At 40.4% G+C, this 17,970-nt stretch overlaps 1 protein-coding gene across 2 annotated transcripts in view; it reads right to left on the bottom strand.

The window, feature by feature from the left end:
• The window catches only part of rbfox3a (RNA binding fox-1 homolog 3a), a gene marked incomplete at its 3' end in the record, with an annotated part of 283,492 nt that overhangs the window by 19,183 nt on the left and 246,339 nt on the right, over positions 1-17,970 (bottom strand). For both annotated transcript variants that reach the window (XM_081392968.1, XM_081392967.1), the window contains exons 7-10: positions 12,361-12,414; positions 8,550-8,610; positions 7,303-7,356; positions 335-467 (exon numbers count right to left, since the gene is read on the bottom strand). In XM_081392968.1, the coding sequence (XP_081249094.1) occupies positions 335-467; positions 7,303-7,356; positions 8,550-8,610; positions 12,361-12,414 (302 nt within the window). The remainder of the gene's footprint in view (positions 1-334; positions 468-7,302; positions 7,357-8,549; positions 8,611-12,360; positions 12,415-17,970) is intronic.

The raw sequence follows: 17,970 nt of genomic DNA on the forward strand, positions 1-17,970 counted from the left end.
AGACAGTGAGGAAAGGAAAAAAATAGAGCACATTTGGAAAGACGGCCATTTTCTGTGCTTAGAGGAAAACAATGTTGCTTTATAATGGGCTTTGCTCTGTCTTGTCACTGGGGAAAACTGGTAGGGCACGCCATTAGAGTGTAACGCACTTTATAGCCATCAAGCGGTCATGTTGCAGGTTAAGGCTGTAGCACATATAATGTGAAAATGACCCTTTGATGACAGTGCTTTTAAGTGCAGAGGTTTACCTAATAATGGCCTCAGGCTTGGACAAAAACAAGGTGAGCTATTTGTCGAGACTGTATGTGTATGTTTTGGGTGAAGGGTTACTCACGCTCCATAAGCGGGAATGGGAGGGGGTGGAGGCGCGGCACGGAACGTGTTGTAGACGGCACGACCTCTGCCTCTCAAGTGGGCGCCCCTGTAAGCCACCGTCGCCCCTGTGGTTGGATAGGGGAAGCCTGTCACTGGAAAAAAGGAGAGAAGAAAGGTGGTGACATAAGCTTTTGCTTCTAAGAGGCGCACCTGTCACCACCAATCGGCTTTCAGTCGGTAGTGTGACAACACACTGTCATCCTAAAATGTGATGCTTTAAAACAACTCAGACGGATGTCAACCGGTGCGTCATGTTGGCACAAAACATCAAACATGGCAGCATGTTACAGCCAGTGATTCTCAAATTGTTTTGCTTCAGGACCCAGATTTGTGTGCAACCCGATACATTTCAAAATATGTACAAACGTAAAACAAAAATGTCCTTCAAACTCAAAAGTGATATTTATTAAAGGTACAATATGGAATTCTGGGCTGTCTGTCAACATCAACACCAAGTTGCTTGTGGAGGAACTGATGGACTGATATTTAAATTCTGTCTGATATGATAACACCAATAATTATATTCATGTTATTGCAGATAATCTGTAAATAATCAATCTTAAAAATATTCAAAAATATATTAAATTATATATTAAATATGAAAATCTATTAATTTAAATGCGCTGTGAATGCTATGCTAGTGAATTTAGGCATCACAAAATTTAGAGACAGGCTTAATTTTACATTTAAATCTTGTGAAATATTAATATTTGTGTTTTTGAAATTTAACCTTTGTGAGCATAAGATAACGGCAAAGGTAATCTAAATGTAAAATAAATAAAAAATAAATAAGCATGCACAATTAAAATGTAAAAAAAAAAAAAAAACGTACAAAATTGGCTCACCACCATTGTGCATCCCATTTGCTGACTCAATTGATTTCTCATGAAAAAACGACATGAGAAATCCTCTATAGTGTACATTCGAGCATAAACTGCCACACCAATTGAGAAGCAATAAACTAAACTAAACTTTCCAGATTTTTTCCAGTGGAATATTTACCATTAATCTTAGAGAGCGAAATGGTAAGGCAAACCCTGTCTGGGGAAGCCTCTCTATTGTGGGTATCTCTGAACGCTTGTGCGTGGGGGTGTGTGTGTGAGTGTGTCTGGCTGCTCTCCCACTCTGGAGGGGTGTGTGCGAGGCAGGGGAGATGGTAGGTTGTTGTAGGTGAGACACAAGGTTCTGGCACACAGGGTTGAGAGAGCAGATGGAGAGGATTGTTTAGAGATGCAATCACAGGCTGGCGCCATCCCTCATCTCTCTCCCCCCACACACACTTCCCCAGCCTCACGCCACCGCTGGGGCCAGACCCAGCCTGGAGGAGAACAGGGACAACTCAGGGTCAAGACTGGGAGAGGTGGCAGAGTTGAGAGAGAGACTGAGGCTTTATGCATGTTAAGAAAAGATACACGGACGTGAAAGTGAGACAGAATGAAACTTGAAACAGCGTGTGTAACAATAAATGGGTGAAAACATGTCCAGGTCACATTTCACACAGTCTCGGCCACAGACGCCCACAGACTGCCCGCAGCTCAGTCCATTAGATGCATATTGAACATTAAAACGGAAAGCTCTTTCTCAATCTCGCAAACTCTAATCTGACCGGATGGCTAAGTATGAACACGTAAAAAAAATAAACAAAAAAAATCAGTCTACATTTCATTTCACCCCAAAGTCAAAAGAAGAAAAAAGGAAAGTTAAAAGAAAATATATTATAATTTCTCATAACATTTTATATATTATATTTTGCATTGTCATTAACAATGACATTTGTTTTCCTAATAAAATTGTCATTACTGTATTTATCATTTCTTTTACTTACCGAGTTTCTATTGTTCTCAATTATGAGTTTCATTACTGTAATACAATTATTTTTGTTTTCTTTTAATTAAATTACAGACCACCATATAGTGAAAATGTAAACATATATACATATTTTATATACACAATTGTGGCATTTTCTGGTATTATAAAGAATTCAGAAGGAAAATGCCAAAATTGTGGGTCTTGATTAAAATAATATTAATGATATAGGATTTGTTTTCTTTAAGCAAAATATGTATTTTTTATTTCTTTATTTTGGGGTTAAATATGACCTAAGGCAAACAGAAAAAGCCAAACAAACCAATAAGTTGATAAATATGGGTGCAGGATCCCAAAAATTTAGCAAAATGCTAAATAATATCAGGAACTGCTCACCTCTGACTGAGAAAGAGCTGGATGTTGGATTACATGAAAACATTACTCTGTAATCCTGTTTATTGGCACGTTCTAAGAGTGCAGTTCCTTTTTCTTTTCTTTTCTTTTTTTTTGAGAAATATGACCCAGACATGTTCATGACAGGTATGAGTGTGAGAGTCACCCAAATTGTATTAAAAGGAAAGGAGAAAAAGACGATAAGGGAAATGAATAAAAGTGTGAAAAGAATAAAAGCAAGAGCATATTACACTCAAGTCTCTCTTTAACCTTCACTGAGTGTGGCCCTGATGAGTCAATGACATAGCCAGAATTACCCATAGTACTGTGCAAGCAAAACACAGCCCAGCAGTGCGGCCCACAAAGCTCTCTTTCTCATTTATGCACCGAATACACTATCACTGTCTATCCTGTGTCTCAGAGGAGCAGGACAGCCCTCTTCACTTATTTCATATCCCCAAACAGAACTTGCACCTCCTCCTGATCATTACTGTACAGGCATCACCCAAGCAGCCCTCAGTTAATAGTCAATATGTGTCAAAGTTACCCCTTTTAATGAGGTCAGCTGGGTTTATTTTGAGCACATATATGTGTGTCTATAAATTTAGCACACTGCCTTGGTGTAAAGACTTCTTCGATTCACATTCAGCATACTTTTGGCCCTGGGGTTTGCAAGTACTGGTGTAATTTTCGTTGGACTCCTGTATCTCCTCTCAGACAAACAAACAAACAAACAATAAAATCTGTTGTACGCGACACACCAATCAGCGGCGGAGAGGTACGGCGCGGCCCTTCATCAGACGTAAAAGAAAGACAGATGGCTGAAGGTAAGGCGTTTGCTCTTTCGTTTTGATATAGCATGGAGCCGTTGACATTTTAATTTGTCCCTTTTAAGCTATAGAGTCGGTGTTAATATGCCAAACAGTGGTCGTCTCTGATATATACCAGGCCATGGTCAATTTATCCCGAATTCCAGTCATGGACAATGCTCTTATATTTTCTTTGATTTTGTGTGTGTGTACATTATGTGTGCCATGACGTACATAAATGTAATCTCATAATGAGCTATGGGTCTGCACGCAGCACCGATTCAATAATAAGCCATAAATCATTCCAGCCAGTTATGACACTCCATAAAGCCTATGAAACACACAAAGGCAAAAGTGTGTGTGAGCATAAATACTTGCAAGCCCTTGTGCTAACCTGTTATTTTAACATGAGAGAAGGTCAAAAACCCTTCACATCTGCACATCTACAGTTTAAACCGATAAGGATGCTGGCACACTGCTGCATTTATCTGGGTTTACACAGGGGTATCTCTGGCGCTGGAAAGAGTCCCATTGGGCTGTTTGGATGGAGGTGTGGGGGCAATTACATCCCCAACCCCCTCAGGTCTCTTTCATTTACTGCAAGACTGGCTCCTTTAATACGGTGCGACTGGAAATCGCCGGATGAGGGCCTCTCTCACACTGCGTGCTATTGTGAAATGTCTTTAGATAATCAGACCACCGATAAACCCATATCATGAGGAAAATTACACCATTGCTAGATTAAAGGGAGTTTTTTCCTCCCTCCGATACTTCTAATATTGTAATTAGACTACTTCATTTCAATTATAGATTTATTTGAGCGGTTTTGTAATTGAAAAAGCATAAAATGCCCACAATGCACCTCTTTTAAAGGAGTGCACACACATGGGTGCACCATTACGCGCTCTCAAAAAGGCAACAGATGTGAATATACGCTTGAATATACTTTATACTTGTAACATTTGTTGTGTTGCTGTTCTGGCAATAAACCTAGGGCCGCTAAAGTTACCTTTAAACGTTCGCTCGACAAAAAGCCAATAGGATTTTTCCATTGTCAGGTACACGTTTTGTTCATTAATATAATCTTCACAAATGAATGCAACGTTAATGAATTTTAAAACCCAAATACAATCACAAATAAAAAGCTAAAGTTAGACTATAGCATAAACAAACTACACCACGGTAGCAATGTCTTCACTGTCACCACCACTAAGCTTCCGACAACTCTTTCAAACTTTAAAAGATTTCAAATCTGCAAGTTGGAAAGTTTGAGTTACAATAGTTTGCAAGAGTGTGAGTATAAACACAACAAGGCTGCAAAAGTGGACCAGTGAGTAGATGAATTTTCCTGTTCAGCATGATGACGTTTAATGTCCCAAACAACCTCTGTAGTCACATTTAGCCACTTGCTAGCAACCACCTTTTTCAAGAATTGTAAAAGCTGGTGATGTATTTTATGTTGTAGAATAAAACGTGAAAATATCTTGAGCTTGTGTTACCCACAGACTCTATTTCTGGCACTCCATTAGACACTCTAATAAACTTGAGATAGCTAGTTATAAAATATGATCAGTTTAACTAAATTTAACAGTAGTAGACCAAGAAGAAAAAGAGTACAGTTTGTACTAATGCCTGTTATAGCTCCCCCTTGTGGCGACACTTAGAATACAGTGCATATTTGTGTTGCATTTTGATCTGCAATTGACACATTTTGGAATGGAATGACGCATGTAATTGTCATTCACGTACTTGCGTAAAGTATGTTTTGAGCCAGTGATTTTTATTGATCAGACACACATGAAGTCAAACGTCCCTTTCCAAACATCACTCAATATATTTTATCATCTATTTTTTAAAACTTGAAAACTACTTTGCATTTTAATCTTATTGGCCGTGTTTGTCTCAACATGCTGCCAAGGACCAAATTCACTGGCTGAGAGAGCTGTCAATCAATCAATATTATGTTTCCCACGTCCTTCATGCCCACGCCGCCTGTACGGATTGAGCGAGGTGGGAAAAACGACCCCCGGATTACACAATTAAGTTTCCCGTGCACGGCTAGCGCCTCAGCCTCGCGTCTGCATCTCTAATTTAGCTTTGGCTACCCAGCGCTAGTTAAGAGCCTGAGGGAGAGAGAGAGACCGAGGGAAGACAGAAGATATTGAGATTTAAGGATAGAGTGAGTGAGTAAGAAAAGGGCAGATGGAAAACACCCCAGGCTTAGATGAAGAGAGAAATAGAATTAGCGATTTATGTCGAGAGAAGGCTGTGAAAAGCTAGAGGAGTAGAGAAATGAGAGCCAGGGAGGGAGTCTTACGGGGAAGAGAGAAGCCCGACTTCCCTGGAAGAGGTTAAAAGCAGGCAGTCGGCGGCCCTCATCAGTCATTCTCCTGAATGGGATTTGAGGACAATAAACCTGTAGCACCCGGACGAATGGAGACGGAGTGCGCTGTCAGCAGCGCACGATTTATGGTGCCCAATTCCGCTGATCTCCCGCACAGAAACTCGGACTGATAAACAGTGATTAATCACCTTTACATCCGATTTCAGCGCCACCCCTCCCCCAACAAAGTACATTAAATGCAGTCATAATTATTTCGCGTGAAAGCTTCCCTTCCCTTTTTTGAACGGTGGGAGGGAAACAAGGGGCAACACGTTTCCATTTCGGCCATTCCGGAATGTTCCTTATTTAGTAAGCGAAATCTATATCTTATTTCCATTTTGTATCTTCTCCACCGGTCGCCCTCTGGGGAACAGAGGAGGCATATGGTGTCGTTTAAGCTTGGCGAACTTTAGAGGCATGTTAAGACGACTTGAAAAATTAGCATCCAATAAATCAAGCAACACCGGCTCCCCAAGTGCAGGTGTTGTGCCGAATTTCGACCCCCGCCAAATTATTGGTAGTATAAAAATTATTCGACCCCCCTAGCATTGGTAGGTTTAGGATTAGTTGTGGGGGAGGAGTTCGGATTAGGGGTGGGGTTTGGATTAGGCAATCAGGTACTGACTTCAACGAGGGGGGTAATAATTTGGCAGGGAGTCGAAATTCGGCACAACACCGGACCACGATAAATCTGATTTGATGGGATGTTTTGGGAAGGTGTACGTACGGATGGGAGGCATGAGGGTGTATATGTTGCGATTAGAGAAGGAACCACATGCATGTTTCAGAGCATACTTGGGGTCAAAGCATGCATAAACATTTTACGTGCATCGGATTGCTTAGCATATTTGCATTTTTATGCGCTCTACATATGCACATTGTGCGTATTCGATCGAGAGGAATCGTGTAACGGCTGCGTTCAGTTGTGCGTTTATGCATGCCAGAACCGAGGGAGGGAGGGAGGGGGGAGAGGGAGAGGAAAAAAGTCAGATAAAAATGATAAATGACTGCTTTCTGTCACCGATGGTTATTTAGAGTTTTGCTGTAAAGCTGTCCTGAAATGAACAGATTTTAGTCTAATGAGCAAAAAGGCAGGCCGTTAAAGAGCTGCTATGTGCTCAGCACTTCTTCCAAATGAAATACTGTAATACCATTTCCCCCTCATTAGGATGCAAAGGGCTCAAAGAACCAACGGCAATAAAGAAATCAAAGATCGAGAGGGAAAACAACAGCACAAAGACAGACAACAAGTCAGTCAAACAAAGACGCTTCCTAATCTGTGGTTCGGAAAACAGCCCGTGCCACTGTTTCATCTCAGTGGGAAATGATGGCCTGGCTGATTATTGCTTTGTCAAATGCATTGTGCACTGTGGATGATGGGAGAAATGGGCGTCGTTTTAAAATCATTTCTTAAGTGTCTCTTTGAAGCCCTTGCCTCGAAATTTGATCTAGAAATCAAAGAACATCTGAAGAACAGTAAATCAAAGTAAGTATCCGAGCGGGACCCTGTGACCACAACACTCAAATGCAGTTTACCTGCATAAAATTCAGGACCATAGACAGCTCCCACCACTGGATTCAGCTTCCAGCCTGTAGAGGAATACACAGGGGAAGAGAGAATTAGCTCCGAATGCTTATCGCTGTGACCTGTGGAGTGTTTGTTTCTCGATCTTTCGCCTATTAACTCAAAGATAAGGAATAAAGAGGATAAGATTCGGAGGGAAGAACAAAAAGAAGGGGGGAGAGGAAGGGATGTGATATGACAGGAAAATATTTAAGGTGACATTAAGTTGAGGGAGTTAGGGGGCGGCAATATCAGGGCATTGGGAAGAATGCGAGCGATATAGGATGCGAAAGGGAGCGAGAGAATGAGAGACAGAGAGCAAGAGAGTAGTGAGTGCTGTCCGGTGTGCTGTCAGTGATAGATGGGGGCTGTAAAATAGCCTCCTCTCACTCCCCATTGGCTGTGACTGAAGTAGAGCTGGGGGGTCTACACTGCTGCTGATATATTTGATTATTTCATTCCCCCTCTCTGTTTCTCTCTCTATTGCAGTCTGAGGAAATGAGCATCAGCGGAAGAGCTCAGGACCCCAACAAGACCCCTGTGTTGAATGAGCCAGCTCTCAGCTAAGCTCTCCCCCAGGAGCTCCTGAACAGCATAAGGAGAGCTGTAGGGGAGGAGATCGCTCTTTACCTATAATCCCTTTTTAGTGGGACACAAAGTAGACATTGCATCATTCATATTATACACGATGGCAGCTTAAAACCGCAGCCCAAAAATAATTTGGGAACTTGGAACTGGATTGGATAAAGTATCAAACCAAGTGTAATTTCTTTTAAAGAACCAAAATATTCCACAAAAACTATTATTTTTTTTGAAGGGAAAACATTATAATTTTATATGATCATTTATAAACATAAATAAATAAAAAATTGGGGTTTAAATTATTTAAAAAAATAGATATACTGTCCAAAATTCAGATTAAGTATTAAGATTTTGGTTTTAAATTATTTATCTAGGATATACTCTTCAAAATTCTTTTTACTCTTCAAGACTTTATGGTTGTGAAAAATGTCATTGTTATAGTTATAGTTCATAGGTAAATTTGTGATGAAGGATATCATTTGAGGAGAACTAACTTTATAGGACTAGTTGGTTAAAATAAATTGCAACATGATCCAAAAATATTTTTTGTTGTCCATATACTTCTTGTTTTGACATATTGTTTTCTAATGCAATGAAATGCACACATTTTAAGTGTAGAATTATATTTTTGTCTTACCGTTTGTATAGGGGTTGGCCACTTTTTTGTTTGTCATTACTCTTGCCGTTGCATTATTTACCTGTAATAAAGAAAGCAGATATGAGAAGCAAAACCCAAATCAGAACACAAAGAATACATGTGTATGTGCCACAGGCATGAGTGTGACAAAAATCTGGTTCATGCTTATCCGCAAAAAAAAAAAAAAAAAAAAAAAGCTACATTCACATGCTAATCAGTTGAAAAATTATGAGATGCTAAAATGAAAGCGATCCATCAAGCTCTGATCTTCTGTTTTCCTGCTGGATGTAGGATCTAATCCAGGCTGTTTGTAGAAGAACTGGATGATGACATCTGGTTCAACATGTAATGAAACATAGCTACTCTGGAAATGGGCTTTAATGAAACCCAGAGTATATTGGAATTCCCCACTAGCCAAGCTGTGGGAGCTTCCTTGAGGCTTTCTCTGAAATTTCATCTGCCACATCGTCTAGACAGTTCTACATATTCCCAGACACTACAACCCTGAGGCGGTGACTTCATGAGCACTAAATTTAACCTCAGGAAGGAGGAGCCATATTGTACAAGGTCTTCTGGTTATGCGTAACACCAGAAAATTGATAAAATCTTAAAGCTTAAAATGGTGGCTGGTTTATTTATCCTAGAATGCACATGCACTTGAAATGAACCAACCCAATATATATATATATTTGCAGGATTTGAGCTTAAAAAGCAACATGAAACCATCAGATTTTATTATAATATTGGTATATAATCTTGAGCTTGCTGCCTTTCCCCATTCAAGTAAATAGGAGCTATGTGTGCATGCCTGTTGCCTACACAGAAAATAGCTGTTCGGGGACATTACCAAGATGGCTGCCGAGTGAACCAACTTGCCTTAAAGGGACTTTAGTAACACACAGAGAGGCCAAGCAGCTTGTTGGGAGGCGCCAAAGGAATTTAAACATGGCCGCTGGCAACAGAAGCCATGTTAGTATTTCACCCTCATGTTAATTAGCGTTAATAGCTTTCCGTTCCACAGGGCCCATGGAGGTCATTTAGCTTGAGGAAACAACTGGCCTCGACTCTCCCTTGATATATAGGTCTAGGTATTGTTTGTGCATTACATGAATTATCTTAATTGTCCTATAGAAAATCTTAATAGCCCTGTGGAGAAGAGGGGGGAAAAAAGAGAGAGAAGTCTGTGTCCTCAAGTAAGACATGCGAATGGATAAATAAACCTTGGATGTTTGCGATAAACAAGTGGGATTTTAAGTTAAAACATTATTTTCCGGTTAACACACATTGTAAGTGATAATAAAAAGTTCAAAAGCTTTTTTTTTAATACACATCAAAGCAGAAAGGATCAAATCTAATGGCATGCACATCAAATACAATAATTATTACGTCACAAGTGATATTTATCCATAAAATCAAAAAGACACATGAAACGTGCAGCATGCAGACAGCAAGTGAGCGGTAGGGATGCAATGCGATGAAATGAGACGCTGCATGCATGTTTCATCAAACTGACAGTGCTTATGTTCTCATGGGACGGGGATGATGGGGTATTGATAGTTAGATTAGGAAAGCACCTCAATTTTGCGTCCCTCTACGATTGTACCATTTAATTTCTCCCGTGCGCGGTCTGCGTCTGCGCTTGTTTCAAAAGTTACAAAACCAAAACCCTGAGATGATGTGATCATAAAGGATTCCCAAAAAGAATGAAGGGGATGATTAAAGATATTTGAATGGGCAAGAAATCAAGTGAGCGAGAAAAGAAGAAAGAGAAAGAAAGAGAGAAAGGTCACAGTCAGCAGGGTTGCAAATTCTATCCATTAGTAAGAAGTGAGATTAGGGTGAAAGCTACTGGAAAAGAGACATTGAGAGACAAAGCATTCTGGGATTATATTCAACAGTGACGAATTCTGCATTTGGTAATACTGAAACATTTGGCATGTATGCATGTGTACATTATAGTCAATCTTGAAGCTGTCTTGCCAAGCATATCAGTAAGTATCAAAATGTCATTCTTTATAAACACAGATATTGTCCTTGTCTTTAAATGATATAAACAATGTATGGAATATTTCCAAGGCCGCATAGAAGCTCAGAAGTTTAATGCACACAGTCCTGCGCTCTAGCTGGGAAGTGCCTGCTCTGTCCCCACACCCCCACCTCTGCTGTCAGCAGTGAGTTATGGCCAACTGCTTCCCAAACGCCACATCCGGAACAGCTATTAGGTATGCACTGCAAACAAGAGTGTGGAACAAGCCCTGGTCTTTTAGTTCATACACACTATGCAAGTACGGCCTGGTAATTGCTTTGGGAGCCCTGTGAGTATGATATGCATACATGGACACTCCATTCCTTGTGTCTGGCATGAATAAAGACCAGCCCAGGAGTCCTTGGCCTGCGAGGAAAAAGCAAAATCAAAAAGGAATTGGGCGCAAAATTAATCCTTTTGACATTTTGCACTACCGTGTTCAACATAGCGCTTGTAGTTTTCCCCTTTTATCACGGATTTAATTAGCTTACACAGCTAGAAAGCTGAGCCACTATCTTCTGAATAACACAAACATACAGTACGTGCTGTTCCAAAACCTAGTGAGCTGCCTACATAGGCAGTATTTTAAGGGATCATAGCCACAGAGACTGTTCCAAAAGGTAAAGGCAACTCAATTATGCAGCTTGCTAAGATACCTTGTTTTTGCATATAAATAAAAATCTAAAAATCTGTACATATAATATAATTTAACATACATTATATAATAGCAGTGTTGATTATATAATTCATATATCAACACTGATATATATATATATATATATATATATATATATATTGTATATGTAAACAGTATATTCGAATCCGGATTCGAACCATGGTCTCCGGCGTGGGAGGCGGGCGCTTTAACAAGGAGGCTAAAAACTGCAGCCCATGCCAAAGACTACGGTTCAAATTCCGCTCGGAGTGGGTTGAGTTGACCCGGATGGGAGTGAGGTTTAGGGGGGTGAGTGTAACTTTCATAGGCCAGTATGAGTTGTGCATGTAAACCTCACTCTCCTGATCTCAGTATATGTAATACTGAAAAGAATATGTTCATTGTAATTATAAAGTTGATCATTTTCCCTAATATTTGCATTTGCCACGTCATTTTATACTCATTAGCATAACAAAGAGTTAGCTTAGCAACATGCTAATGCCAAAGTCTATTGGAATCTATTGTGAATAGATACATACATCAAACATACATACATACATAGGCAGCAGGTTTTGGAACAGAGCTACTGAGGTATTCAAAAGACCAGTAGAAAACAGACTATTTCTGAACGATCGGCTAATCTAATAATGTGCGTTGCTTAGGTTGAGCACACTGTGAAGGTTTGTTCGAGCAGATTCACCCCTGTGAATCAACTAGGAGGAGGTGAGAGAAGTTCTCCTCAGCAAAATGCCACCCTCCTTTGAGACCAGCATTGCTATACGGAAGAATGGCTATATATAACCCGTTCCCAGCGCAAGACTGGAGACTTAAACAGCTGAATCTTATTACAGTAGGACAGCTCTAACAGCAGAATCACTGCGTGTTGGTCAGACGCTCACTTCATTGAATTATAACTGGGCGAGTTAACTTGTACTCAGCTGAAACCACTCAGTTGTCTCTCCGCGTAACTACCTTTCCAAAACGTGTGAGCGAGTGTGAGAGTGTGACGTTTGAGTCACTTTTCGGCTGCTGTGTAAGAGCTGTAATTATTCGGCTCATGAAGGGAAGAGGAGACCTGTAGGGAGGAAGAAGTATGAAGTGACAAAGAACTGCTCTTCCAGTTGACTTACCTTAGAGCCCCGCTCGTTAAAAATAATTTCCACATCCAAAATTTTCCCAAATTGCTGTGGAGAGAAAAGGAGAAGGGTAGAAAAAAAAATTAAAGAGGAGAGACAGGGGAGAAAGGAAGACAGAAAGGGAGAGAGAAGGAGTAATTAGAACTCATCTCTTCTGCAGTTTGTCAGGAAACTTGAGCACTTGATTGCACAGGGAGCTAAAATAAAACCCACGGTTTCCACTGGAGCTAAGAACACGCAAGACAAACCTTCACACATCACTTTTGCTATGAAATAATACTGACAAACACAACGGATCAGTAATGGGTTACTTTAAAAGTAACGCATTACAATGTAACTCAATATAAGACAACTAATTGCATTGTCTCTTAGTATGGAAAGTGAAGCATACAGTTTCTTTTGCTACATTCTCTAACTGTTAACTGACTGAAATTATGTTTGGGGTGGAATGCTAATTTAGTAGTTAAACACTACAAAGTATATACTGTGCATTTTTTTTTTACATTAAGTGAAATAGTAGACATCATCTTACAATAAACAAATAAAAAAATATATATACAATAATTAGTTCCAGGCTGTATATTTGTAGTGGGGATTTTTCAGTGACTCGTTCTGCAGGTTGAATTATTCATTCATCCGATTAGTTCAAAACAGAGAATAAAGAGAAGTGACTGGCTGTGTCCGAAATCTCACACTTTCTAAGTACGTAATTCTTTTAGACAAACAATTACTCATATAGTACTAATGTGTGTAGTATGAATGTAATCCGGATGTACCACATTTGTCATCTTGTCATTATCATGTGTACTTTTTACTTACTGTTTTATAAAGATTGTGAATTTGGACATACAATTTTAGTATTTCACAAACTATTTTTTGCCTAACAATATGTGAAAGAGGTAGTCAATGAATCATTCACTCATTTGATTTGTTCAAAACACGAATTCATTTAGTGTGACTCAAAAACAAGTGGCTTCTGAACCACATACTACTATTACTATTTGTTTCGTCAGCATGTCTTTATGAGTGAGGCAGTAAATCATTCACATTGATTTGTTCAAAAAACATGAATTCATTCAGGAATTAAACAAGTGACTGTCTTTATGAGTGAGTCAATGAATCATTCACTAATTTGATTCATTCAAAACACTGATTGATTCAGGAAAAAAAGACAAGTTACTGTTTTTTGTGAATCACTTATTAATCATGCACTCAACTGATTGATTCAGAAAATATTAACCTTAAATGACACACAACATTGCTTGCACAACTATTTGCTCCTCTATCACTCTATCAATTATAAAAAGAATGTAAAAAAGATCAAATTCATGTTACGTTTTTGAAAAAGTAACTCAGGTCCTATGATGTAAATTTAATTGAAGGCTTTTATTTGTAGCTGCCTAACCAATTGTGCAACACGAAGCTCTCGGCTGGGTCGGGACTCTGGGAACGAGCAGGACATACTGCTGATGGGAGCAAACTTCAAAAGATCACAGAAGCACCCTGCTGTGTATGCACCAGTGCTCTTAATGACACGATATAGCTTGTTATTTTCCGTGGTGTTTTTGACTGATAAAAGCTGGCCAAAGCCATAGGAGAGGGTATTTCTGGCTTGACTTAACACCAAACACCCGACTCAATTAAAAAAAGGATAATTGGATATAGAGCAGCCATCATCGCTGATGATAAACCATATATTTGTTTATTATCTCATTGACGAATACGATCCTCGTAATTACCTGTCACTTCGGTTATTATTTTCCAGCTATTTGCGCTCCGTTCTGTGGTTTTATCTGATTGTCATTCTCACGGCCCTCTGAAACGCCCAATCTCTCATTTTTATTCTCTAATTAGCATTAGCCATGAGGCACTGACCACTCTCTCTGAGATACGGCTTTGTCTGGAAGGTTCTTTCAGCTGCTGAATGCAGCATATGGATTTGCGAACTGGCCGCCAAGGAAAGAAGCCCAAACTTTCCTGGTCTTTGACTGAACGTCGTTCCCTGTGGCCAAAAGGTGAACCCTTAAGAGGCAGCAGCCTGATTAGGGGTGATAAACACCATCCTCGCTGCCTGTAATGCAGAGCGCTACAATGTTAACCTCACTCGCCTTATGCTAATCGGGATCCTGGTTAGGGAGCTCCACACCGAGGCCTTGAATCAAGCAGGTTTATTTCAACAAATAAATAAACATGCCAACGCAAGGTCACCGCTGCTTTAGCCTAAGGAGGAGACAGCTTCTTAAAGAAGTAATTTGGAACAGGCTTAAATAATTGGTTAGATGGAAGCAGGAGACACAGGAGGCTCCAGGGTGCACTGCTATAAATGTGCCGGGAAGCATGACTGTTTATATGAAAGCGTAGGACAGCAATTAAGAGCAATTGCACAAAATGACACATGTGATAAAGGTTCTGTTTGCATTTCTCTCTTCCACTTTGGCGGTCGCCGGAGAGGAATGACGGCCGGCCCGGCTCTCCCCGGAGGGTTAACGGCGCTTAAGCGTTCCATTTAACGTGGCCGGCTTCGGAGATCATTACGGAACGTGGAGGAATGAAAGCAAAACCTTAAGTTCCCCTAATGGGCGGAATGAAAGCAGGTTTTAATTGCTGTCTAAAATGGCTGTATTATTTCATTAAAACTAATTACCCTGTCAAGCAGGCCGCATTGGCTTCATTTCAGCACAACAGGGGAGAAATGGGCCTTCCAGGCACCTACGGCTCAATGGGATTGATCGAGGGCCCAGGTCACTAATAAGGTTAAGAAGAGCCGCCTTTCATCCGCCCAACCGTGGGGAAAACCCGAGGCGGACTGTATATGTGCATGTTTGCGGTGAGGAGGAGGCTGTGCGCGCTGCTCTGATCTCACACGGGGAAAAAAAAAGTGACGCCTCGCAGTTCATTTTGGCCGGCTGTTGCTTGATCAACCACGCTTGTTTTTCCAGCCCAATTCAAATTCCACAGACAAACCCAAACAGCTGCTACTTGACACGATTTCCTCCATTTGTTCAAATTAAGATGATTTTTTCCACTCTGCTAGAGTCAGATTCAAACACTGGCATTTGCATCTCAGCATGAACCTGCTCACAACCGCAGACAATTCGCTCTAAACAAAGTCTGCGGACGCTAATGGTTTTAACCCACCCTAATGGGCTTATGGTATTGCTGAAATATTTCCCAGGGTAGTCATCTCTGGGAAAACTGAACTAATCACACCTAGTCACCATAGGCCCCATCATCACCATTGCCGTGCAGCAGAGCTTTAATAAGAGTGTAGGCCTACATGAAATTAGGATCAATGGGAGACAGCAGTGTGAGACTGCTGGTGGTCCACACACTTGATAGGTTGGGAAAACGCTCAACGAGAGTCGTTTGAAGCTAGTCACAGACGCTGTGCAAACGGAGGGAGAGTAGTTAAAAAAGCGAGTCAGAAGTGTGACATTAAGTTAGTTTTGTTTGGAAATCAAGCAGGTATTCATTATAAACCCATTACAAAACCATATGGGGTTTCTACTCTTGTTTGAGATTCTAGGTAAACCTCTGCATTCCCTTGGGTGATCAACATTTTAGAAGATTCCAACCTCTAAGGGAAATACTGAGGGGAATAACGGTCTATTAATCCAGGATAACAAGGCACCTGTTTTAATCTAACAATAGCTTTCTCCAGTGGTTGGGGGGGGACATTTGTATTACTAGTATATACATACAGCACGCACTGATCTGTAGGCTTGCTCAAATAATTGCAGTAATACGAGTATTATGGGAGGAGTTGGACAATTTTGCAGCCTCAGTGTGGAATCGTCATGGTGGTGCTTTAAAACCAATTTCATACACTAGCATTAAATCCACATACTCATCTGTATAATTGCTTTGGATGTCTTTTTCTAATTATAAAATGAGGCTCAAATAAGGTTGGGTAATGGAGCTTTTTAATCGTCGCTCTTTGTTTGACTATGGTCCAAGCAAGTGTACTCGAATGGGGAAAAAGACTCGTAAAATTGCAGTTTTCATTATCAGCTATTCTAAATTGAATTTCCATCTTACTAAATTGAGAAATCAGAAATGGTTTAGAGTCTTGGAGTCAAAAATGAGCGTGATCTGTGACGTTTTTCTACAATAATCCAGATTTAAGATAATTCAGTTGGAGGCTTCATTTAAAATCTATATAATAAAGAGTACTGAGTCTGAGAACTGAGAGAAAAGTGATAAAATACACTTTAAGCACTATATGTGTAAAAGTGTTGCGGTCAGTAAGATTATGTACGGAGCACCTAAAGGGACACGGAGATGCAAAACAATACGAGATAGGAGGAAAAAATACATTTCAATGCTTGTGCGCTGACTGCGCTCACTGGCAAAAGTTTTGCATTCCATCACAAACTTTTTGCATTCCCAGGAGAATATTTGCGTTTGCTTGCAGAACTTTCTGCATTCCACCGAGAAAATGTTTGTGTTCTTTGTGAGTGAACGCAAAGTTTCTCGGGAGAACGCAAACATTTTGCGAGTGTCACATGTTCTTTCAGAAATCATTCTAATATGCGGATATGCTGATTAAGAAAATTCTTTTTATTATAAATGTTGAAACTGTTGTGCTGCTTAATATTTTATGGAAACCGTGACATTTTTCTTCAGGATTCTTTGATGAATTTGAAAGAAAATAATAGCATTAACTTTATGTATGGGGAAATGGAGTCCGGACAGCGTTTTGCAGAAGCCAAAGATATATGGGTAGCCAGTAAATCCAGAGTAAGTGCTTAAAGAGTTTTAAACCGTCAGTAGATGGTGATCTTCTCCCCTTGTGCTTCTGTCACTTCTCACCGTTCTCAGACTTGCCTTTTCTCACTTTTTTTTGGGACTTTAGAGGGGCACAGCGCTTGTCCATCCTATCCTCTCCCACTAGTCTATCTATGGCATGGGATAATTGCACCCCTGGGTCCCTGAGAGACTTCACAGCAAGTTGCAGAAGTCTCTTCAGACAAACATACACACACTTGGTCACACATATGCCTGTTTTCGCATCGGAGCTGTCAGCCAACACAAACCTAATGAGGATAAACTTCTAGTTTTTAACCACAGTGAGGAGCGCTATTAATTACGTCTCCACTGGTGGGACCAATGCTTGGCTCCCTGTTCATCACATCAACACTGGGCAGGACGGGGGAGAAGCAGAGAGGAGAGGACAGCCTCTCTTAGAGACAACAAAGAGCGTGAGGAACAGATGTTCTCAAGATTCAGCAGTCAGGCTGTACCCAGAGTCCTCCACCAGTTTAAGTGTTACTGTTTGCTATACAGTGCCCTTTGTAAACACAGACTCCGGTTTTTAACAAGCTGGGACCAACAATGTTTTTTTCTCCTCTGTACGCTGCCTGTAGCCTCCAGTAACAAGCTGCCTGTGTTTAACGCAGCTCCCTTGCTGGCTGCTGTTAATTCAAAGGTATGCTGGAGTTTAACTGTACGAGTCCTTGAGTAGAGATTGCTGGTTAAAGAAAGCTCCAAGTCGTTCATTAGTTTTGTGTTTTATTCTAGCCGAGAGTGCTTACATCTAAACACAGATTGAGGAGCAGTAGTTGTGGATAAAACGCTAAATAATGACAAACCATTACCAAGCCT

The sequence above is a fragment of the Scardinius erythrophthalmus genome (genome assembly GCF_964197995.2).
Source record: "Scardinius erythrophthalmus genome assembly, chromosome: 18".
Lineage (NCBI taxonomy): Eukaryota > Metazoa > Chordata > Actinopteri > Cypriniformes > Leuciscidae > Scardinius > Scardinius erythrophthalmus.